The 26,474-nt window shown below is 37.4% G+C and overlaps 1 protein-coding gene across 1 annotated transcript in view; it reads right to left on the reverse strand.

Moving 5' to 3' along the window:
• The window catches only part of LOC150080467 (transcription factor CP2-like protein 1), a 442,462-nt gene that overhangs the window by 163,453 nt on the left and 252,535 nt on the right, over positions 1-26,474 (reverse strand). The window contains exon 12 of the mRNA XM_090380701.1: positions 8,466-8,614. Within this exon, the coding sequence (XP_090236827.1) occupies positions 8,466-8,614 (149 nt within the window). The remainder of the gene's footprint in view (positions 1-8,465; positions 8,615-26,474) is intronic.

Here is a 26,474-nt window from a genome sequence, read left to right on the forward strand (position 1 = left end):
CTGTTCAAAATCACTCTTGGCCTGTTCAAAATCTAGTTTGGACTGATTAATAACTGCTTTACCATTGTTGTGAGCTTTGTTGTAGACAGAAAATGAAACTGAAGAATTGGAAACAAGCCAATTACGATATGCAACATTCTTCTCTTGAACAGACTTAGCACATTTATTGGAAAACTAAGGTTTAGATAAAGGACAATATTTTAAAGTAGAGTGTGGGATAAAGGATTCCATTCCTACAAGAATAATTTCACTAACATGATCTGAGGAAACACTGACTTCAGAAGTTTTGAAAGAGTAATCTGATCACGGAAAATAAGAAAAGAAATCTCGCAGGTCATCCCATTTTGCATTCTTGCAATGCCAAACAACACAACGTTGGGAATAGCCATTAGATAAAGGCTCCATTGGAGAAAAGACAATCACCAAGTTGTGATCTGAGATGCCTAAAGGACCACTCACTTTGACCATGTACTTAGAAGGGTTGTTTGTGAGAAAAAGATCAAGCATGTTGGCTTGATCTTTTTCTCAAAAACAACCCTTGTCTGGTATTCTGGTAGGTAAATGAACAATCTGTGTGAGGTCATTAGTAATTGCAAAAGCCTCGGCATCTTGACGAGCTGGGTCGGTGTGACTAGAAAACAGAAGCCAGCTGGAGTTGTGAACATTAAAATCACCAAGGAAAATTACCTTACTGTTAGGAAAGTTGGACTGGAGAAAGTCACATTGCAAAGAGAGGAAGTCAAAGAGCTCCAAGTGATTAGTGGAGTTGGGAGAACAGTAGAGACAACAGATGAATTTGGCGGAAGGAGGTAGAGAGATTTTAAGCGAGAGAAGACTGAAAAGAGGAGATCGCAAATTACCAAGTCTCTGACATTGAATATCAGTACAGACATATGCACAAGTACCACCTGTGAGGCAAAAGGAATCATACAGTGAATAATTTGGGCTACTGAGATTGGCAGTAGTTGAATCAACCGATAACTGAGATTCTGTCAGAAAAGGTAAATGGGGTTTGGCAGACTGCAAGTGGAAATGGATATTGTTGAGATTAGAATTTAGAACACATATATTTGTGAAATGAACTAGGAAGTTTTTTTGGGGGGTTTAGATCTTTTCGCAGATAAGCTTACTCTATTAGTTTGACTAATCATTGCATATTCAATAGTAATAAAAAGTGGGAGGCATGCTGTATGAAGTAATGGAATTTTTGGATATGATGTACATATCCATGGTAAGAATATACTCAGATCCTGGACGTAACATGGCCTCTGGACATAATGACTGTTTTCTACAGTAGCATGTTAGAGAAGCAATAGTCTTGATCTGATTATCAGCATTGATGTTTCATGCATTAAGAATCTGCATTTAACAACCCATTGGGCACCAGTAATCAAAGTGTACTCAGGTGGTACTTAAAGACAACTACAATCAAGTGTAAAGGAAAGGCTTTTTATTTCGTAAGGATGACTACAATGATCTCAGGCAGTTTTTAAATTCTATGCAGTGGGAGCAATTGATGATTTTACCAACAGCAAATTCTAAATGGGAGGTATTCGGGGAAATAATCATAGAACATACTAGGCTTTTTATACCAACTAAAAAATACTGTATAATGCTTATACATAAGTGAATCTCAGATGAACTGATGAAGCTTGTGTCAAGAAGAACAATACATGGTATGCATATAAATTATCAGGTGATACAGAAGCATATAATATACATTAACTGTTTGTTTGTTATTTGGTTTTTAGGAGCATTAGCAACTAAGGCCATATTGCTCCGGGGATATGCGGCGGTCATTCCTTGACCTTTCCGCATCCTCTGTATTTGGTGGGCACAGGCTCGAACCCCGGTCTAATCAAGAAGCGTGTGCTATGCACTGCTGTTCCCGCCCATCTGGCTACGGAGGCAACCATATATACATTAACTATTCTGTAATCAAGTTACAAATGAAGTTAGGCAAACTAAAGTAAGCAAATTATGAGTAGCCTCTGGCAAAGAATGCAAAGAAGAGCAGCAAAGACTTCTTTGCCTATGTTAACAGTAGAAGGAAGGTGTTAAATCACATTGGGTCATCTGATGACAATAGTTTTAAGTGTTGATGATCCTGCTCAGGTTGCTGGAAAATTGAGTAGGATCATCAGTATAGGTGTATATATATATATATACTTTATATATATATATTTTACATAAAAGTATATGTAATTTGCATTTACATTCACATGTGAGGAATTCTTTAGGGAAGGGGATTCCAGAAGTTTATCAAATTCTAATGGATAACTAAATGACTGTGATTAGTGAAAGCAAAGTGGAGGATAAATTGTTTAAGTGAAACATAAAAATGTATCTGGGGTGGATGGGATATATCCAATTATATTAAGGGGGAGCAGCAAAGAAGTTAAGCAAACCTTCAGCCACAAGAGTCCCCCAGGGATCAGTGCTTGGCACGTTGTTGTATTGAATATTTATTAATGATATTGATGAAGTATCATGCTTAATGTCTAAGTTTGCAGATGATACAAAGTTGGTAGTGGTTAACGACAGTAATCAATGCAGGCTACTGCAACAAGATCTAGAAAATTAGGCTGATGGGCCGAAAAATGGCAGCTGAAGTCTAACATTGAGAAATATGCAAGGTACTGCTTTTCCACTGCATTGAGTTGTACTACACCCAGTATAGTGTAAAATGAAAAAGACTTGGGGTAACTGTGCAGTCAGATATGAAATTCTCTGAGCAGTGCAGACAGGCTGCCAAGATAGCTCATGGGGTTTCATCAATTATCCCTCTGTACAAGGCCAAGGTTAGGCTGCATTTTGAGTACCGCAAACAAGTCTGGAGGCGTAATATTAGGAAGGATGTAAAAAAAAGATGAAAGGAGGGATGAAATGGAAAAGTGTTTTTTTTTGGCTGATGCTGCATAAGCTTGCTATCTTGCATCATATGCTTCTACTAATGCTAAAGAGTGCTCTTAACAAGAAAGGCTTCAATTTTACAAATTGCAATGCATAGAGAGTCAACATCTGCAATGAAATCTGATTGAGGTATTTAAGGCCTTGAATGAACTGAGTACTCAATGTTGATGGGGGCATAAATTGAAATTGAGGACGGTTGCAGGATAGACCTGTGTAGGTTTGCCTTCATCCAGCAGGTCGTTGATTGTTCGAAGAAACTTCCATCAAGGAAGAACTAGACAAATTCTTGGAGGGGATGGATGGGTGACATGGGTAGTTTTTTTTTTTTTTTTCTTTTTCTTGCATTATTTGTCACTACTAATAATGCTAATGCATTTCTTTCTAAATGTCAAAAAATGATGGTCTGAGTCCTGAATTTTTTGGCCAGTGGTGACTCATAATTTTCCCATTGATGAACTCCTGTTCTGATTATGGATCTGAATGATGAATTTACAGTTCGTCACCAGTTACAAATTCTTGAAAGAAACCCAGGCATTTATAAATACATCTGCATCATGCATGCATAAATTTTCGTCATAAATTTGAGCCTTTCACTATTTTTGAAGGTGTAAGCATTCTTGGCATGCAATGAGAAAATCTCTGACAAGGCCAAGTGTAAAGATTTTCTGCATTGATCCCTCAGATATATTACATTATCTGGCAATCACAGGCACTTTAATATGTCTAACCTACATAACCAGGTCTTCAATTTTTTTGAAACATTTCTGGAGTTGTTACTTGTGCTGGTCATCCTGAGCAGGGAACGTCTTCGATGGATTCTCAATCCCATTAAACTGTTCACACTAACAATTTATGTGGTATTTGGAAGGGGATATATATATATATATATATACCAAATTTCTTAAAATTTGGTATATATCCCCAGGGGCTCACATCTGGTGAGTATGGGATTGGCGCACCCAGGGTCCTGAGCTGGAAATCATCATTCTTCTCTTTCTTGGTGATTCTCTCTCTCTCTCTCTCTCTCTCTCTCTCACAGGGGTAACTCAAATTTTTTTTTGGTCTGGTGCAGCAAAAGCATCAGGCTTCCTTGCACCGTATGGCTAATTATAATAATAATCATAATATACACCAAATATATATTTGGTGCATACATATACACCAAATTTAAGAAATTTATGTATAATATCCAGTACCTTTTATCCTCTCAACTTCCAACCCATGCATGGTAGTAAGTTCTATAGGGTCTAATAACTTTCGAGTTTGAGATTTTCATAAAAAAAAAAAAGATATACAGTAACAGGTCTAGATCTTCTGTCAGCTATTTGTTTCTGTATCTGCTGTGAGTACATACTACGGAACAAAGCTCACTGTTCCATAGTACCATTTCGGTTATAAACAAATTATATCGCTAGTACTGACTCAAGGTAAGGCAGATCCAGACAAGCTATTTTCTAAAGAGGGCGCTGACTCTCTTTAGAAAATAGCTGCGAGTTACAGGCTCCGAAAAAAATGATAAGTGTTTGCTTTTTATTTACATAATTGTTATTTTATATCGTACTTAATACGTAGTCTTATAGTTATAATTACGCTGGTTATTTTTATTTTAATTTATATAAACAGTTTTTGTAGATATACGTAATACTTTATAAAACCGTTATTTCGTTCGAATATTGCAGGCATTGTTTTTGTATATAGTGATGGGGGAATTCAAATTTTTAATTGAGGTAGCTAGGTAGCTCTAACGTATAATTATAGAAACAGTAATACGCTTCACTGTTTCTATTAGATAACGTAGTATTGACATTTAATTAATTTAATTTATTGATCTTATTAATTTAAAATATCATGCCCCAAACTAGAGCAGAAAAGTGGCAGGAGTGCTGTGACTCGGGGAAGAACTGAGGGGGGGAGCAATTCTCCAATGCATCACAGCCTAAAAAAATGTGCAGCTTGTGAAATGTTTGCCGAACTGTCTGGAATGGAACATGATATTGCCACGGGGGATGTCTCTGTGTGTGCGCGCGATGTAAGGAGTGTAAGGAAATCAGGCGACAACTAAGCATTGTTATGGGCCTATATGAGAGTTTGAAGGACAGGGTGGATGCCCTCGAAAGATCTAAATTGAGGGGCCCATCAGGCTCTCAGCTGCCCACATCAACGCCACAGCTTGCACTTGGTCATAATGCAACACAGCGGCAACCCCCAAGGCAGAATGCGCTGGTCCCACAGGAACTAGTAGTTGTTGGTGACTCTATTGTCAGGGAAACATGCTTTGTAAAAAGGATAGGTGGAACAGGACCAGGGTATGTCTGCCAGGGGCAAAGGTTGATGACGTTGTAGAGCAGATATCATCTTTTAGGGGCACAAAAGGTGATATAGTTGTACACGTTGGCACTAATGATATTAAGAGTAGGAGACCGGCAGAATTACTTAAAAGGTACAGGTCACTGATGAAAAAAAGCCATGAATTAGGGTTGAATTTGAAAGTGCCTACAATTCTGCCCAGACACGACAGGAAGGAGTATATGATGAAAGCCTTGTCGATCAATTTGGCCCTGGAAAGATTGTGCAAGGCTCAAGGGATAGAATTTTTTTCACCCTGAACTGTACTTGTTAACAGGAGAGACTGCTTCTACAGGGATGGGATACACTTAAATAGAAAGGGTGCAAGAATATTTGCTGATGCTATTGAGGCAGTGTTGGGTGGGTCGGAAAACTGATAGCTTGGGGGGACACAAGGACTAATAGTTTAACAGTAGCCATAGGCAGAGGTGAAGGTGATTCTTGCACAACTTCTATTAGAATAAGTAGCGACCTGGAGCAAGGGGTGTTGGGGGTTTCAGGGACGGATGGCAGTCATCGTGAAACAGGTGGGTATATGGATGTGTTAGAGTAACTAAGAATAAGAATAGGTGAATGTATACTTGCATGTATACCAATGCTAGAAGTATAGTAAATAAATTTGATGAATTTGAAGTGTGGTCAAGACATCAAAGGCGGATATTGTTGGGATATCGGAGTGTGGTGTCACACAGATATAAGGAATGTCGAACTGGAATTTGGGGAGTACAATGTGTACAGAAAGGATAGACAGGATAGGAAGGGAGGAGGGGTTATGCTGTTAATAAAGAAAAACATAAAATCAAAAGAAGTGCATCCAGTTGATATAGATGAACAGTGCACTGTTGAGTCAGTTTGGTGTGACATAAGCACTGCAAAAGCAAAAATAAGAGTAGGAGTGTGTTATAGGCCTATTGACTCGAATGAGTACAATGAACAATTGTACAGAGAAATAGAGTGGGCTAGTAAATTGGAATGTCTTATAATGGGGGATTTTAACTTCCCAGGTATTGACTAGAACTTGTGGGTTGGGCACTCACACACTAGTCAGACTTTTGTGGATTTATTAGATGATTGTTTTCTGCAGAAGCATGTTCGAGAGGCAACTATAGAAAGTAATACTCTTGATCTGGTTACCAGCAGTGATCATTCGTGTATTAGGAATTTCCAGATAAAAGAACCACTAGGTGGCAGTGATCACAGTGTACTGACGTGGGATTTACTTAAAGATTTAATTACCATCAGGGGTAAAAGAAAGGGTTTTTGCTCCCGTAAAGGCGAGTACAGTGGTCTCCGACATTTTTTAAATTCTGTACAGTGGGATCAACTGACGATGTTACCAACAGTAAATTCTAAGTGGGAAGCAGTCAAGGAATTAATAGTGGAAGCTACTAAAAGTTTCATACCTATTAAGAAATATTGTTCAAGGTTTAGGCCTAAATGGTTGTCAAATGAACTAATGAGACTCGTAACAGAGAAGAAAAATGCATGAAAATAATTTTGATATCATATACTGGTTTTTCAGGAAAGCTTTTGATACTGTTGCACATAGAAGACTGCTGTACAAATTGGAGCAGTATGGCATTAAGGGCAAGTTACTGCAATGGATAAAGGGATAGTTGAGTGGGAGACAGCAGAGAGTGGTAATAAATGGACACTGCTCTATGTGGACTAATGTTATTAGTGGAGTCCCCCAGGGTTCGGTGCTGGGCCCATTGCTGTTTTTTGTATTTATCAATGCTATCGATGAATGTATATCAGGCTTAATGTCCAAGCTTGCAGATGATACAAAGGTTGGGAGGGTTGTTAATGACACTAAAGACAGTGTGCTACTGCAACAGGATCTAGAAAAGTTAGGCAGATGGGCTGAGAAGTGGCAACTGAAGTTTAACGTTGACAAATGCAAAGTACTACATATGGATAGCAGTAATCCAAGAGAAATGTACCAACTCTGTGGTACTACACTCAGGGAGGTGGGGAATGAAAAAGACCTGGGGGTAATTGTGTAGTCAGATATGAAGTTCTCTGAGCAGTGCAGACTGGCTGCAGGGTAGGTCATAGAGTTTTGTCAATGATATATAGGAATTTTTGCTAGCAGAGACAAGCAGGTGATTATCCCTTTGTATAAGGCAAAGTAGATTTGCTAGAACGAGTACAGAGAAGGGCAAGAAGATTGGTGAGAGGAACAAAGGGTGCACTTATGAAGAATGGCTTAAATTCTGCAAGTTGCAGCATCTGGAGACTAGGCACCTATGAGGTGATCTGATTGAGGTGTATAAGGCCTTGAATGGTTTGAGCAGGCTCAATGCTGACGGGATATTTCCGCTTGCTCAGATTAAGAACCTGAGTGGGCATAGATTCAAATTGAGGAAAGACAGTTGTAGAATAGATGTGCAGAAGTTTGCATTTAGCCAACGGGTAGTTGAATGCTGGAACAGACTTCCATCTGTTGTTGTGGAAGTTGATAGCTTAAATAAATTTAAGGCTGAACTAGACAAACATTTGGAGTGACCGGATGGGTGAAATGGGAAGGGGTTTTTTTTGGCTGGTGCTGTGTAAGCTTGCTTTCTTGCATCATATGGCACAACTAATGCTAATGCTAATATAACTAACTTGTAAATAGTATGCACTAATAAATATTAACAAATAGTATATAATGTTTTAAGTATAATGTTGTATATAATGTTTTAAGGTAAATTAAATTACATTTGGTAAAACCAATGCAATATTTTGTGTTTCTTTTCAACCTTATATTACTGCAAGATGCACAAGGTAGACATCATGATATAACAGATGTTTTATTTTAAAATATAAGAATACTATATAAGATCTTTTATAATCAGGATTACAAAAGTACTAAATTGCAGATAATTTTCCCAGATGTGAAATCAAAATCAATGTGTGCCTGAGGACACAGGACCTGTAAAAAATCAGTTGTTAACTGAGCAACTTTTATTTATAATATAAAATTAATGAACTAAATACAAAATAAAGTCTTTTCAATACTTTCCAAACTTGAACTTTCTCAAAATTTCTACATCAGTAAATTTCACTGTTAAAGCAATAGCAATTTTATTATAATGATACTTCTTTTCTTTTAGTATTTTTAAACATTTCTAAATAAAAATAGCATCCCAGACTACTTTACCTAATACTGAAAATGCATTGTGAAATAACAAAACAAAAAGAGACCATATAAAAAACCTAACTGTTCAGTTTGTTGAGAGACATTTGGACCATCTGATTGAGAACTTATAGGAGAATACTGAGTAACAAAGCTACTAGTTGTTGATGTTGGCGAAGAAGCAGAAACTAATATTGGCGATGATGGAATGGAGAGCAGTTCCAGTGGACACTGCTGGAACAAATTTTATAAAAATAATTACTATATGCCTAATCTGTTGGTAATATTTATTTATACCTTGAATATAACCTTGTCTTTTAATATATGAAATATAATTACAGTAGACTCTCGATTTTCCGGGATAGATGGTAAAAAACAAATCCTGGATAATCAATTTTCCAGTTAATCCAAAAATACAAAAGTCCCCAGCATACGTAAAGGATACGTTCCAGGACTTCTTACTTTGTCGAGTTTTACGTAACTCGGGAATGATTAATAACATATTGCTACTATATTATTATTGACAAATCTGAATTCAGCGTGATACTTGTTAACATTTGACCATTTTCATACATTCTTATTAGTTTAATTTTCTGATACAAATCGATCGCTTTCCTTTTCTTGGTAGATTTACTAGTAGCGCTGTCACTTATTCTCTTAGTTGGCACCATGATAATGGTCAAAACGAAATTTTCTGAAAAGAACTTCACAGGGTTAAGGGGAAAACACACTATTATCACCTCATGCGAACTCACATTTTACTAAAGCACATTTCTGGAGGTCATTACATTTAAACAATTTTCACCTTCCGGGTTACTGGGCTTTTCTGTTCTTGCATCTAATTATAAACGGGTCGTAAACTTGATCTTATTGCATTCAGTCATAAAAAAAAAAAAAAAAAAAAAAAACAACAAATAAATTATAAGAACCTTCTATTCTTTCCTATTTTTTTGCTTGTTACTCCGTATCTCACTTGTGCAATTTCTGCATGCAGTGATCGTTGTTATTGATTGCTTATTTTATTTATTTATTATTTTTGTTTTAAATTTTACAATCCTAAAAAAAAAAAAACTGAGCAAAAAAAAAAAAAAATTTTCATAAATCTATAGTTGAGTAAGTCGGGGACTCGGGGACTTACTGTATCGAAAAATGTTCAGCAACCTACTTAAAAAATATGGTGATAGATAAAAGCTTACCACGCACTAGTTGTGCATCCAATACGATGCTTCCCTTTATTTTTGTGATGTTGATTTTAAATCTAATAGCTTCCCTTTATTTTTTAAGATGTTGCGTATGGTTTTGTCACCAACATCATAATGGTTCTTTAAAGATTTAACAGATGCACCGTTTTCAAACTTTTGAATAATTTCAAGTTTTTGTTTACCTGAAAACTTTTGCGTTTACCCATAATTTTTGCGATTTCTAAAAAAAAAAAAAAAATTTACTATAAAAAAAATTCCTACACCCCTGACATAAATAACGAAACAAAATTTGTCCTTTTGCGGGGCAACGGAACATAACAATCGATACAACGCACTAAAACAAACTAAACATTTGGTCTTTTTTTTTTTTTTTTTTTTAATTTGGAGTCTTGAAGTGTCCCAGCTAATCCACTTCCCAGTTAATCGAGAGTCTGCTGTATATACAAAGACAATAAAATGCTTTTCTACTTTTTTTTTTTTTTTCTGTTAAATAATGTCTCAAAATACTAGACATGAGTAAAATATATTAGTAAAATTTCCAAGGGAAAACAAAATATCCTCACTATTCTTGCATATCTTTTGCACTAAATTTTGAGATGAAAAATTTTAAAAAAATTTATTTTCCACATTATTTTCATCTACTGTTTATGAAAAATAAAATCTGTTATGTAATGCTGAGCTTTTTTGACAATCCTAGAAGACTGAAAAAACTGAGAGTAAACTTTATGAATGACAATCCTTGAACATCTACACTACAATTGCAAGGCTTATATTATGAGATGGAATCTGATTTTAGCAGAAAGAATGAGTCTAAATAAAAAAAAAAAAGGTTCACAAAATAACCTTTATGGCATTTAAATATCGTTGTCTGATATTTTTTTGACTTTATGAAATTGACTATATTCTAATCTGAAAATCAAATGCAATGGAAGAAATATGTTTTTTATTTAACTTTTGTTTCTTTATATATTACCTTAATACCTGAATTTTATTTGAAATTTAACTTAACCTGTTATCATTCTTATTAGCCTGAAGCCTTTATCAAAGTAAACGTTTCATCATTTTGTTAATCAGATATCATTTGTAATCAGATATTAGTAGGTCTTCACTGTAGATTATTTAGAATCAGCCAAATGGTATGGAAAGGCAGGCTTTGAATTTTAGCTGTACAGTTGGAGTAACATCTTTCAATGGAGATTCGTGTCAGTAGTGGAGGTTCAAAGTCAGTATCTTGGGACCCCTGAGTGAAAGAGCCGTACTCAGAGGGTCTCTATATCACTTTGTACTGCTGACATTCTGTACACACATAGGACAATCTTGAGGGTAGAATGTTAAATATGGATGACACATGCCCATGCAATCTCCTTAATACAATCATAAATATGTGCTCCACAGTCTAGGCAAGATTTGATAAGGGATTGATAAAAATAAAGTAGGGTACAATAATCTGTATCATTATAACAAGGAAATGATCCAAAGTATGTTGATTTCTTTTCTTCCTAGAGCATATTAAACACAGATATTTAATACGCTCTAGAAAGTTCAACCTTGTATCAAAAATTGGATCTAGAAGTTGGAAATGGATAACTGGATATAGCTCAGGCCAAGGATGCATTTGCACCTCTTACAGAAATGTGTGTGGGTATGGTAATAGATTTCTGTTTGATCAGGATGTATCTGTTTTGTGTCATCCATATTTCAATGTTATTTCTAAGATTTGTATATGCTGCTTGAGGTAGCTCATATTATGAGCATGACAAGAGATGGTAAATTCATCACTGTAAAGGTACAAATCCACAGTGTTGGGAATATTTGTGGTCATGTAATTTATTCTTATTGCAAATAATGTACAACTGAGAACAGAGCCTTATGAGACCTCTTTATTCAGGTTTAAGAGCTGCCAATAACAAATTGTAAGGATCTTGAAGTTCAAGGGAACAGATATCCCTCAAGATGCCAGAACAATACCATAGGGCACTGAAGGCTTCCTTTATGTCAATGCTTAACATTCATTTGAATGTTAAGCATTGACATAAAGTGAATGTTAAGCATTGACATGCTTAACATTCACTTTATCTGTGAGATCAAAGGATGAACAACTTTTTGCAAGCCAAAATGATCATCATTCCATCATTCATCAAGTCTTGGAACTCTAAATACTACATGATTTGATAGCATATAATTTTTAACAAGGGTTTTACTCAGCTGGTAGGTAAGATAAATTAGTCATTACCTGTGAATATTAGAATGATCTTTCCCTGACTAGAGGATAACTATTACACAGGATGATTGCAGTGTGCTACTGCAACAGGATCTAGATAATTTGGGCAGATGGCTAAGAAGTGGCAACTGAAGTTTAATCTTGACAAATGAAAAGTACTGCATATGGGTAGAAGTAATCCCAGAGAAATGTAGCAACTGTGTGGTACTACACTTAAGGTGGTAGAAAATGAAAAAAGACTTGGGAGTAATTTTGCAGTCAGATATGAAGTTTTCTGAGCAATGCAGACAGGCTGCCAGGGCAGGTCATGGGGTTTCGTCAATGATATATAGGAATTTTTCTAGCAGGGAAAAGGAGGCGATTACCCCTCTGTATAAGGCAATGGTCAGGCCACGCCTTGAGTACTGCATACAGGTCTGGAGGCCTCATTTTAGGAAGGATGTAGATTTGCTTGAGCGTGTACAGAGAAGGGCAACAAGATTGGTGAGTGGAATGAAGGGATCCTCTTACCAAGAGAGGCTTAAGTTCTGCAAATTGCAGTGGCTGGAGACTAGGCACCTGCGCGGTGATCTGATTGAGGTGTATAAGGCCTTGAATGGGTTGAGCACGCATAGATGCGCAGAAATTTGCCTTTAGACAGCGGGCGGTTAATTGCTGGAACAAACTTCCATCTGTCGTTGTGGAAGTTGATAGGTTAAATAAATTTAAGGAGGAACTGGACAGGCATTTGGAGAGAATGGTGTGATTTTTTTTTTTTTTGGCTGATGCTGCATAAGCTCATACACTTGCTTTCTTGCATCACATGCCACTATTACTACTACTACTACTACTATAACAAAAGTTGTGATGAGTATGTTCAATGACGGTATGACAAAAAGGTGAGCACTGAAAATAATGATTTGTCATCTAAATATTGGAACATCATATAGTATATAACATCAAGGGTAGCAGCAGTATTCCTTTTGGTTGCTATGGACTCTTGCAGTTCATAAGTGGTTGGTTATAAGGTAAAATACAAGTGACTGTGACTCACTTTGGAAGTCTCAACAACTTTGTTTCAGAAGGACATATGAATAAATGTTTTTCACATGCAGACCTGCTACAGTAACATTTAAATTTACATTTTCAATGTTGCTTCAAATGTGTCCATTTTTTTAATGTATGAATTATCTGAAAATCAACTGGTACTTGTTGCCTTTTGTTATCTGTGTTTCCTAGTTATAGTAGACACAATTAATAATAGATGACAGCATAAAAATAGGTTTCAAAATCAGAGGAGGAGGAGGAGGAGAAGATTGAACATGTTAAGATTTGGTCTCATAAAAGCCAAAACTGAAGAAATTCTATGGCATTCAGATCCAGAATTTGACAAAATCGAATCAAGTGATACATAAAGAGATGTACAGTTATTATTGTACCAAAAAAAGTAATAAGTTTTTGTAAATTAATCTTTGAATTGGCTTTTTGTCAAAATACAAATATTTAAAAGCACATTCACATTCCCAGTTTTCAGTTTTACAGAACTTCAAGATGCCACAAAGAAACTCACTACTCAGTATATCAGGAAATATCAAAAACTCATTCCCCAGGGACCAAACATGCTCACTCGAGAAAGGAGTAATTTTTTCAAATTATGAATTATTGAGAGAACGTGGGCATATGCAATCTCTGCAGTAGTAGTATTACCATGTAATCAAGAAAGGCACAGCTTTTATACAAAGCAGAACTTTTATCTGTTTCAAATGAGAATGGAGAAAATTACAGAGAAAATTTATAATTTAATTGTTTACTATTTTTCTCAAGATTATTCTGACATAAGTGTTTTTATTAATTGAGAAAGAAAATATAATCCAGGTTTTTTTCTGATTTATTAGATAATAAAATTGATACAGGTGATCCCTGCTTAACACTGATAATTCGGTCTGGAAAAACAGAGCACTCAGTGAACCTTTTGTCTCTTTTACAAATCTGACAGTACTAAGGTATTCACAAATAACTTACACAAATTTGTCAGTATTCTTGCTTCCTATTTGTTTCCTGGGGTCATAGTTTTTTCTTTTGCTTTTGCTGGTGCTCTACCTTTTGTTGAAGTTTAGTTTCTTGCTTTCTGTCTAAACTTAGTTTTCTTGATTTTGGTGCCTTCATTCTGTGTTAAGATAGTGTTTTTTCACAGTGATGAGTAATGTATCATTGTATGGTTACTGTCAGTTTCTGCATCTGTCCATTTACTTTCCTTCCCTATTGTCTTTTGTCATGGGCTTGTCATCTTGTGTGATTTATCACAGGACTGAACATTGGCTTGTTTCTTACTTTCTTTCTCCATTTGTTTAAGCCTTTGTATTTAATCTTAATTCTTGTCTCTGTTTCTCAGTTAAGGTCACTTCCTTTTATGTGTGGGTGCAAGTTTTTCACTCAGTGATTTCGCTTCCTCCTTGTTAGTGTGTTTTGTCTTTTCTTATTTCTTTTCTTCCTGTGCTGGTATCCTACTCTGTTCTCACATTACTGTGTCTTGGCACTAATTTTATTTCAGAGTTCTATTCACTTTTAGGACCATGGCAGGAGTGACTTCCTTCTCTTGAAGGCTGCTGCCGCAAAATTTTGAAAGCCGTATAATGGGTTTGGTATCGATTAATTATGTTTCCATTCCTCTTCTTAGTTCTCCTATTTCCACTTCCAAGTTATTTCTGATGCCTGTGTAGATGTGGCAATTGAAGAGAATATGGTTCCAGGTGTCCACCTCTCCACAGTGCCAGTGTGGGGAGTTAGAAATTAACAGCTGATGTAATTTATGATTCAGACTCCCACACCTTGTTATTAAATAACTCACCTCCAAACCCGAGATTCTCCATGTTTGTTTTTGTTATTACTTTTGCCTGTGGTACAAAATTGTAAGTCACCCTACCAAGTGTGGTTTCCTACCTTTTCTCATTAAGTATTTGCTTTATTCTCGATTTTTCCTACTTTGATGATGCTATTAATTGTGGTTGCAGCTGTCGGCAAATGGCATTCACAAGACCACTAAACTGTACCTCCAAATCCAGTGGTAGTTTTCTGGTTATGACCTGCAGGAACTGGGTTGAGACTGTCCTGAGACTGCGTCTTTAGGCCCTGAAGATGCAGTGTTCTCCCCAGGACCCATTGAATGGGCATACCACCCAGTGAATTTAATTGACCACCCGGCTAAAATATAAGTGATTCTAGTGGTACTGTATGGTACTGATCTCAATCAATATTAATTTGAACATACTATGCGATCGAAGTCGATGCGACAGGACCGGACGGAAATCCAGCTGGAATTGTGATTGGACACAGAAAGATCTATTTGATCATCTTGCTGACATCATGCGCCATTGCATAGTTTGAAGCTGTGAATCCATATTACTGAGAATATTGTCATGTGTTTTATGTTGAGCTATCAGATGCCAGATGGTTGATGGTGTCGATATGTTGGTTGAATTCTGCGATTCACTGAGTTGACTCAGATTCACTTTTGTTATTCAAATCTTTTGGACACTTTCTGAGTTAACTTAGTGTATCGACTCACTCACTCTGCAGCCATCTCTATGGCAAGCTGAGTACAGTAAACCCGCTATTCGTGGGGGTTACATTCCTGAGAAATGCAGTGAATACTGAAAACACGAATACTGAGTTATGTTGCCCATAGTAATAAAAGGGTTCCATTCCAAAGTATGAAATATATAAGAAAAACTAGTCTAAAATTTTGTCTATGTATGTATTATATGTACCTACCATAATATTATAATGAAATTCAAGCATTAATGAAAACAATTTATGTTTTCATTAATGCTTGAAATGAAAACAATTTAATATTAAAATGTAACATTTATTAGAAATTTCAAACAAATCTTTCAAAAACATGGCATTCTCTTCCAAAACAACCCAGTTTCAATGCAGTTTTGTCTGCATTTGAAGTTTTGTTTCAAGTTTTGTCTGCATTGAACATCTATTCGGGAACTTATCCTTTGACTGTAATTAATTTTTTTAATTCAGTCAGGAAATTTTCTGCAACCACGAAATCCGAAGATGCAGACTCACCTACAAGTTTCACATTATGAAGGACATCAGTTTTTAAACCTTTCAAACCAACCTTTGCTAGTTAAAAAACTTATCCCACCAGTGCTATCACCAGTTTTGCTAAAGTGTTGATAAAGGTGTTTTGCCTTTTCACGAATGGTGAGTGAACTTAGCGGAATTTTATTTTGGGTTCGATCTTCTATCCACAGATTAAAGCCTTTTCCATTTTTTTTTATTTAACATCACGAGTTTACAGAGCAAATTTTTGAAGCAATTACCATGTTTTCATGGACACTACGGTGGATTTTTTCTTCGATTTCTTGACTGATCACACCATTGACTTATTGATTTTATAATATTTTGCCACTGACGTGACACTTTCACCATTAGAAATTTTGTCTAATAACTAAATTTTACTCAGTAATGTCATCACCTTCTTTGATCTTTTACCAATTCCCTTGTTATTCGTAGCCATATTTTCGTAGGGGTTAGAAAAGAACTTGTTTTAACTGGATTTTTTCTTCGATTTCTTGACTGATCACACCATTGACTTATTGATTTTATAATATTTTGCCACTGACGTGACACTTTCACCATTAGAAATTTTGTCTAATAACTAAATTTTACTCAGTAATGTCATCACCTTCTTTGATCTTTTACCAATTCCCTTGTTATTCGTAGCCATATTTTCGTAGGGGTTAGAAAAGAACTTGTTTTAACTGTTAACACACTTGAAAAAGTCTGTTTACGCTAACACATTGCAAAATGGTAGATTTCTCACTTTTGTAAGCATATCAATTAAAAGAAAATGATGAAACTTTCCATGACAAGTGTATAACACATACTGAACAAGGATTAGCGGGAAGAATCTGCACTCGTGATTGTGTCACCCCTTTCCCCCCATCCACTGCATGCTGTTTTAACCGGGAAAGATGGTTTTAGCCATGCCCATATTTTTTATGGCAGAAAATGTTCACAGTGCTTTAAAATTCACATTTTTTTAGGTTTCATTTTATATTAAATCAGTGACCACGAATAGCAAGGGTTTATTGTATTAAAATTCCGCAACCTAGTACACCACATTAAATTCTGTGAACTGCTAGATGCGTTGTTTGTCAAGATTTCCGTACAGGAGCACAAATATAATATTAAATACTGCAATAAAATAAAACAAAATAAGAACCCATAAGGAGTAAGAAGTTAAATCAGAAAATATTTAAATTTTAAGATTTAGATTTTTAGATTTTTTAGATTTAGATTTAGATTTTTCATTATTATTTTTTTACATTGAATTCTAATAAAATTGTTTTTTTTTTTTAATTTGTTATTAAAATATTCTACTTTTTAAATAAAAAGTAGCTTATTTGTTAAATTTAGTGTGTTATATATATGCATTGGAATTTTCATTTTTCAGTTAAAAAATATAACACTAGCCAATATTAAATTTTTTCAATGATCATTGCACAAATTATCATTAAATCAATATAATGTTAATTATGCAATTCATTTTTGCTCTGGATTGCTAAAGTCACATTTATAAATAACAGAAAATTTTATAATATTGTGAAGTATTACAATTTCCCATCTGGCTACTTCATCATACCACCCAGCTGGCAAAATTTTCTGGGGGAGAACACTGAGATGGCCAATAACATTGCTCTTTGTGCCTAAAATAGCTGCTTTTCTATGGCTGTCTTTGTTATTCTCTCTCTCCAATTGCTGCTGCTGCTATTGATTCATGAGTTATCATAGGTACGAAAACACAATCATAATAAGTTTCTAGTGTCCTGCCATTCAGGCTCCAAATTTCAAATTTTTATAGTAACATTAGTTAGTATTGCAAAATAGTTTTTGGCCTTTTCCTTCAGGTTTTATACATGTGTGTGTGTGTGTGTGTGTGTGTGTGTGTGTGTGTGTGTGTGTGTGTGTGTGTGTGTGTGTGTGTGTGTGTGTGTGTGTGTGTGAAAGAAACCTCAATTTTTTCATAATACCGAGGTACTTGTTAGTCTGTATATTAGCATTAGCAAGAAAGCAAGCTTATGGAGCATCAGCCAAAAAAAAAATAAAAAACTCCCATTTCACCCATTTATTAACTCTAAATGCCTGTCCAGAACAGCCTTAAATTTATTTAAGCTATCAACTTCCACGGCAAGAGATGGAAGTCTGTTCCAGCAATCAACTACCCGCTGGCTAAAGGCAAATTTCCGCACATCTATTCTACAACTGTCTCCTCAATTTGAATCTATGGCCCCTCAGGTTTTTAATCTGAGCAAGAGGAAGACTCCCATCAGCACTGAGCTTGCTCAACCCATTCAAAGTCTTATACATCTCAATCAGATTACCTCACATGTGCCTAGTCTCCAGGTGCTGCAATTTGCAGAACTTAACCTTTCTTGGTACGAGCACCCCTTTATTCCCCTCACCAATCTCGTTGCCATTCTTTGTACTCATTCTAGCAACTCTACATCCTTCCTAAAAAGGCCTCAAGACCTGCACACAGTACTCAAAGTGTGGCCTCACCATGGTCTTCTACAATTAGCATTTAGCATTAGCACAGGCATTTCATGCAAGAAAGCAAGCTTATGCAGCATCAGCCCAAAAAAAAAAAACCCACTTCCACTTCACCCCTCTGTTCATTCAAAATACCTGTCCAGCTGAGCCTTAAACTTATTTAGGCTATCAACCTCCACCACAAGGGATGGAAGTCTGTTCCACCAACCAACCACCCGCTGGCTAAAGGCAAATTTCCGCACGTCTATCCTACATCTGTCTTTCCTCAATTTGAATTTATGCCCTCTCAGGTGATTTTTCTGAGCTAGAGGAAGAATCCCATCAGCATTGAGCATGCTTAAACCATTCAAGGCTTTATACACCTCTATCAGATCACCTCGCTGGTGCCTAGTCTCCAGACACTGTAATTTGCAAAACTTAAGCCTTTCTTCGTAAGAGCACCCCTTTGTTCCATTCACTAATCTTGTTGCCCTTCTCTGTACTCGTTCCAGCAGCTCTACATCCTTCTTGAAATGAGGCCTCCAGACCTGTATACAGTACTCTAGGTGTGGCCTGACCATTGCCTTATACAATGGAATAATCACCTCCTTATCCCTGCTGGAAAAATTCCTGTATATCATTGACAATACTCCATGAGCTACTCTTGCAGCCCATCTGCACTGCTCAGAGAACTTCATATCTGCCTGCACAACCACCCCCAAGTCCCTTTCATTCTCTACCACTGTCAGTGTAGTACCACAGAGTTGATACGTTGCTCTGGGGTTGCTGTTTCCCATGTGTAGTACTTTACATTTCTCAATGTTAAACTTCATTTGCCACCTCTCAGCCCATCTGGTCAACCTGTCCAGATCCTGCTGCAGCAGCATAGTGTCAGTAGTGTCCTTGACAACCCTGCCAACCTTTGTATCATCTGCAAACTTGGACATTAAGCTTGATATACCATCATCAATATCATTTATAAATACAAAAAACAATAATGGACCCAACACTGAGCCCTGAGGGACTCCACTAATAACATTAGTCCACGATGAGCAGTGTCCATTGATTACCACTCTCTGTCTTCTCCCCCTCAACCACCCCTTTATCCATAGCAGCAATTTGCCTCCAATGTCACACTGCTCCAATTTGTGTAGCAGTCTTCCATGTGCAACAGTATCAAAAGCCTTTCTAAGATCCAAGTATATAATATCAAAGTTATTCCCTGCATCCAGTTCTTTTGTGACTGCATCATAGTATCCAATCAAGTTGGTCAGGCAAGACTTCCCCTTAACAAAACCATGCTGTGTCTGAGCTATAACTGAAGTCTTGTCTAAATGATCCTGCAGTGCTTCTTTAACCACTGCCTCCATTAATTTTCCTGGAACAGAAGTTAAGCTCACAGGTCTATAATTACTTGTGTCAGCCTTTGATCCTCCTTTGTGAATTGGGGTCACATTTGCACATTTCCAGTCTATGGGTACCTCCCGTGAGTCCAAGGAAGCTCTCATAATTATGGCTAAGGGTTTGCTTACTTCCTTTGCTGCCTCCTTTAATATAACTGGATAGATCCCATCCACCCCGGGTGCCTTTCTTGTGTTTATCTTCAACAGTTTCTCCTCCACTTTACTCCCAGTTATTTCAAGATTCTCTAGCTTACTGCTAGAGTTGAATACACCTCTGGCATTCCCCTTGCTGAATAACTCCTCATGTGTGAATGTCGATGCAAAATATTCATTTAGTTTGTTAGCTACCTGAGCAGGATCATCAACAGTTGACCCATCAATATCAAGTGGACCAATCTGATTCATCCCCTTCCTTCTAGAGTTTACATAAGTAAAGAACTCTTTGCTGTTTTTCTTTGCCTCCCTTGCCAAGGATTTCTCGTAATCTGCCTTCGCCTGCCTAACCTCCTTTGTAACTCGGTTGCATATCAACTTGTATCTATCATAGGCTTCTGTGTCATGTGTTAATTTGTAAGTATCCCATGCATTTTTCTTCTCTGCCATATGCCTCATTAGTTCATCTGACATCCATTTTGGCCTAAACCTTGAACAATATTTCTTAGTTGGTATGTAAAGCCTAGTAGCTTCCAAGATAAGTTCTTTGAATGCTTCCCATTTTGAATTTGCTGTTGGTAACATCATCAGTTGGTCCCACTGTATAGAATTTAAATACTGTCTCGGTCCATCGTAGTCGCCTTTACGGAAGCAATAACCCTTCCCTTTACCCCTAACGGTAGTTACCTCTTTGAGTAAATCCCATTTCAGCACACTGTGATCACTGCCAGGTGGCAGTTATCACAGTGGGATAATCACCCCCTTGTCTAACAAAATTATTAGATATCACTGACAAGACCCCACGACCTATTCTGGCAGCCCACCTGCACTGCTCAGAGAACTTATCTGACTACACAATTACCCACAGGTCTTTTTCACTCTCCACTTCCCTGAGTGTAGTACCACACAGTTAGTACATCTGCAACCCTGCCAACCTTTGTATCATCTGCAAACTTGGACATTAAGCCAAATATGCCTTCATCGATATCACGGTTGAATACACAAAACAACAATGGGCCCAGCACAGAACCCTGGGGAACTCCTTTAATAACATTAGTCCACGAAAAGCAATGTCCATAGATTACCACTCCGGTTGTCTCCGACTCAACCATCCCTTTATCCACTGTAGCAAGTTGCCCTTAATGTCATACCGTTCCAATTTGTACAGCAGTCTTCCAGGTGCAACAGTATCAAAAGTTTTCCTAAAATCCAAGCATATGATATCAAAATTATTTTTTGCCTCCAGTTCCTTTGTGACTATATCATAGTATCCAATCAGATTGGTCAGACAAGACCTCCATTTAACAAACCCATGCTGTGTCTTAACTATTACTGCAGTCTTGTCTAGATGATCCTACAATGCTTCTTTAACCAGTGACTCCATTATTTTCGCAAGTTAAATTAACAGGTCCATAGTTACTTGTGTCAACTTTTTGAACCCCCCCTTTGTGAATTGGGGATACATTTGCACGCTTCCAGTACATGGGGATCTACCATGAGTCCAAGGAAGCTCTCATAATTATGGCTAAGGGTTTGCTTACTTCCTTTGCTGCCTCCTTTAATATAACTGGATAGATCCTGTCCACCCCAGGTGCCTTCCTCATGTTTAACGTCAACAATTTCTCCTCCACTTTGCTCTCAGTTATTACAAAATAACTTAACACCCTGGTAGAGTTTGATAAACGTCTGACATCCCCCTCCTTGAATACATCCTCACGTGTGAATGTAGTTGCAAAATACTCAATTCAGTTTATCAGCTACCTAAGCATGATCATCAATAGTCAACCCATCTATGTTAAATGGTCCAATCTGATTCATCCCTTTCCTTTGTTTACTGAGTAAAGAACTCTGTGCTGTTTATCCCTGCCTCTTTTTCCTAAGATTTCTCGCAATCTGCCTTCACCTGCCTAACTTCCTTTGTGACTTGATTATATCTGCCATAGGCTTCTGTGTCACCTGATAATTTATATGCATCCCATGCATTTTTCTTCTCTGCCACGAGCCTCATTAATTCATATGACATCCATTTAGGCCTAAACCTCGAACAGTATTTCTTAGTTGGTATGAAAAGCCTAGTATCTTTGTCGAATGAGTACAATGAACAGTTATACAGAGAAATAGAGTGGGCCAGTAAATCAGAATGTCTTATAATGGGGGATTTTAACTTCCCAGATATTGACTGGAACTTGTGGGTTGATCACTCACACACTAGTCAGACTTTTGTGGATTTATTGGATGATTGTTTTCTGCAGCAGCAGGTTCGAGAGGCAACCAGAGAGAGTAATAATCTTGATTTGGTTATCAGCAGTGATCATTCGTGTATTAAGAATTTGCAGATAAAGGAACCACTGGGTGACAGTGATCACATTGTACTAATGTGGGATTTTTTTTTTTTTTTTATAAAAACCCCAAGCACGAAAGGTATCAAAACCTATAATACTTAGTACCGTGCATGGGTTGAAGGAGAAGTATGGGGGAGGGGGTTGCCGGAAACTTTGCTCTAGAGACTAAACATGGGTTTCACCACTTCAAGCCTCCAATAAGCAAAGTGGTGGTATTTCACTGGTTGATGAAAGTCATCTACCACCTACATGTAATTACCATCAAGGGGTAAACGGAAGGGCTTTTGTAAAGGTGACTGCAGTGGTCTCAAGCAGTTTTTAAATTCTGTACAATGGGACCAACTGATGATGTTACCAACAGTAAATTCTAAGTGGGAAGCATTCAAGGAATTAATCGTGGAAGCTACTAAAAGTTTCATACCTATTAAGAAATACTGTTCAAGGTTTAGGCCTAAATGGTTATCAAATGAACTAATGGGACTCGTAACACAGAAGAAAATGCATGGGATGCATATAAATTATCAAGCGACTCAGAAGCCTATGGCAGATATAAGGTAGTCTGTAATCAGTCACAAAGGAGGTTAGGAAGGCGAAGGCAGATTACGAGAAATCCTTGGCAAAAGATGCTAAGAAAAACAGCAAGGATTTCTTTACTTATATAAACTCTAAAAGGAAGGGGATGAATCTGATTGGTCCACTTGACATCGATGGATCGACTGTTGATGATCCTGCCCAGATAGCAAACAAACTGAATGAGTATTTTGCATCTACATTCACACACGAGGAGTTATTAAGGTTTGGAAATGGCAGAAGGTTATCAAATTGTAGCAGGATACTTAATGATTTTGTAATATCTGAGAGCAAAGTGGAGGAGAAATTGTTGAAGTTAAACATAAGAAAAGCACCTGGGGTGGATGGGATCTATCCAGTTATATTAAAGGAGGCGGCAAAGCAACTAAGCAAACCCTTGGCCATAATTATGAGAGCATACTTGGACTCAGGGGAGGTTCCCATGGACTGGAGATGTGCAAATGTATCCCCAATTCACAAAGGGGGATCGAAGGATGACACAAGTAATTACAGACCAGTTAGTTTAACTTCTGTTCCGGGTAAAATAATGGAGTCACTGGTTAAAGATGCATTGCAGGATCATCTAGGCAAGACTACTGCAATAATTCAGACACAGAATGGGTTTGTTAAGGGAACTCTTGTCTGACAAATTTGATAGGATATTATACAAAGGAACTGGATGCAAAAAATAATTTTGATATATTATACTTGGATTTCAGGAAAGCTTTTGATACTGTTGTGCACGGAAGACTATTGTACAAATTGGAGCAGAATGGTATTAAGGGTAAGTTGCTGCAATGGATAAAAGGATGGTTAAGTGAGAGAAGACAGAGGGTGGTAATCAATGGGTGCTGCTCTTCGTGGACTAATGTTATTAGTGGAGTCCCACAGGGTTCGGTGTTGGGTTCACTGTTGTTTTGTATATTTATCAATGATATTGATGAAGGTATATCAGGCTTAATGTCGAAGTTTGCAGATGATACAAAGGTTGGCAGAGTTGTTAATGACAGTAATGGTAGTGTGCTACTGCAACAGGATCTAGATAATTTGGGCAGATGGGCTAAGAAGTGGCAACTGAAGTTTAACCCTGACAAATGCAAAGTACTGCATATGGATAGAAGTAACCCCAGAGAAACGTACCAACTGTGTGGTACTACATTTAAGGTGGTAGAAAATGAAAAAGACCTGGGAGTAATTGTGCAGGCAGATATGAAGTTTTCTGAGCAATGCAGACAGGCTACCAGGGCAGGTCATGGGGTTTTGTTTTTTAAAAGATATATAGGAATTTTGCTAGCAGGGAAAAGGAGGTGATTATCCCTCTGTATAAGGCAATGGTCAGGCCACTCCTTGAGTACTGCGTACAGGTCTGGAGGCCTCATTTTAGGAAGGCTGTAGATTTACTTGAGCGTGTACAGAGAATGGCAACAAGATTGGTGAGGGGAATGAAGGGATCCTCTTACCAAGAGAGGCTTAAGTTCTGCAAATTGCAGTGGCTGGAGACTAGGCACCTGCGCGGTGATCTGATTGAGGTGTATAAGGCCCTGAATGGGTTGAGCACGATGAATTCTGATGGGATCCTTCCACTTGTTCAGATTACGAACCTAAGGGGGTATAAATTCAAATTAAGAAAAGACAGATGTGCGGAAATTTGCCTTTAGCCAGCAGGTGGTTAATTGCTGGAAGAAACTTCCATCTGTCGTTGTGGAAGTTGATAGGTTGAATAAATATAAGGAGGAACTGGACAGGCATTTGGAGGGAATGGTGTGATTTTTTTTTTTTTTTTTGGCTGATGCTTCATAAGCTCATACACATGCTTTCTTGCATCACATTCCGCCACTACTACTACTACCAAACTGACTCAACATTGGTGGACAATACAATGTCAATTGGTTGCAATTTCTTAGATTTTGTGTGTTTCTTACCTAACAGCATAACCCCTCTTCCCTTCCTGTCTTGTCTATCATTTCTGTACACATTGTACTCTGCAAATTTCAATTCCGCACAGCTTATATCCTTGTGACACCACTTCTCTGATAACCCAACAATATCTGCCTTTGATGTCTTGACCAGCACTTCAAACTCATAAAATTTCTTAACTCTACTTCTAGCTTTGGTATATGTGCAAGAAAACATGCACCTGTTCCTACTCTCAGTTACTCTAACACAGCCCATGTATTTATTTGTTCCACTATTCCCAGCAGTTCTGGAAATCCCCAATACCTTGCTTGCCAGGCTGCTGCTCATTCTAATAGAAGCAGTGCAACAATCACTTTTGCCTCTGCCTGCGGCTACTGTTAATCTTCTAGTCTGTGTATCCCCTCCAAGCTAGCAGTTTTCCAACCAATCTAACACTGCACCGATAGCATCAGCAAATATTTTTGCACCCTTTCTATTTAAGTGTACTCCATCCCAGTGGAAGCTGATTCTCCTGATAACAAGAACAGACCAGACTGAAAAAATTCTACCCCATGAGCCAAGCTCAATCTCTCTCTCTATGGCCAAATTGATTGGCAAGGCTCTCATCATATTCTCCCTCCTACTGTGTCTGGGCAGAATTGCAGACACTTTCAAATTCAACTAACTTAATTTTTTTCAACATTGACTTGTACTTGTTAAGAAGAACTGCAGATCTCTTGCTCTTAATGTCAATTAGTGCCAACGTGTACAACAATATCACCTTTTGTGCCCTTAAAAGATGATATTTGGTTCAACTGTTGATGATCCTGCTTGGGTGGCTAACAAAGTAAATGAGTATTTTACATCTACATTCACACATGAGGAGTTCTTCAGGGAGAGGAATGTCAGAGGGTGAATTAAACTCTGGCAATGCGCTAGATGATTTTGTAATGACTGAGAGGAAAGTGGAGGGGAATTTGTTCAAGACAAATATAAAAAATGCACACGGGGTGGATGGGATCTATCCAGTTATATCAAAGGAGGTAGCAAAGGAAGTAAGAAAACCCTTAGCCATAATTATAAGAGCTTCCTTGGACTCAGGGGAGGTACCCACAGTCTGGAAATGTGCAAATGTGACCCCAATTCACAAAGGAGGATCAAAGGCTGACAAGTAATTATAGAACTGTGAGTTTAACTTCTGTTCCAGGAAAATTAATGGAGGCACTGGTTAAAGAAGCACTGCAGAATCATCTAGACAAGACTTCAGTTATAGCTCGGACACATGGTTTTGTTAAGGGAAAGTCTTGTCTGACCAATTTGATTGGATACTATGATGTGGTCACAAAGGAACTGGATGCAGGGAATAACTCTGATATCATATATTTGGATCTTAGAAAGGCTTTTGATACTGTTGCACATGGAAGATTGCTGCAGCAGTGTGGCATTTGAGACAAATTGCTGCTAGGATAAAGGGATGGTTGAGTGGGAGATGACAGAGAGTGGTACTCAATGGACACTGCTCTTCATGGACTAATTTTATTAGTGGAGTCCCTCAAGATTCAGTGTTGGGTCCATTGTTGTTTTCTGTATTTATAAATGATATTGACGACGGTATATCAGGCTTAATGTCCAAGTTTGCAGATGATACGAAGGTTTGCAGGGTTGATAAGGACAACAATGACAGTACGTTGCTGCAACAGGATCTAGAAAAGTTGAGCAGATGGGCTGACAGGTGGCAAATGAAGGTTAACATTGACAAATGTAAAGTATAAAATATGGGAA

The sequence above is a fragment of the Mastigoproctus giganteus genome, chromosome 9 (assembly GCF_048544385.1).
Source record: "Mastigoproctus giganteus isolate SK-2022 chromosome 9, ASM4854438v1, whole genome shotgun sequence".
In the NCBI taxonomy this organism is placed as follows: domain Eukaryota; kingdom Metazoa; phylum Arthropoda; class Arachnida; order Uropygi; family Thelyphonidae; genus Mastigoproctus; species Mastigoproctus giganteus.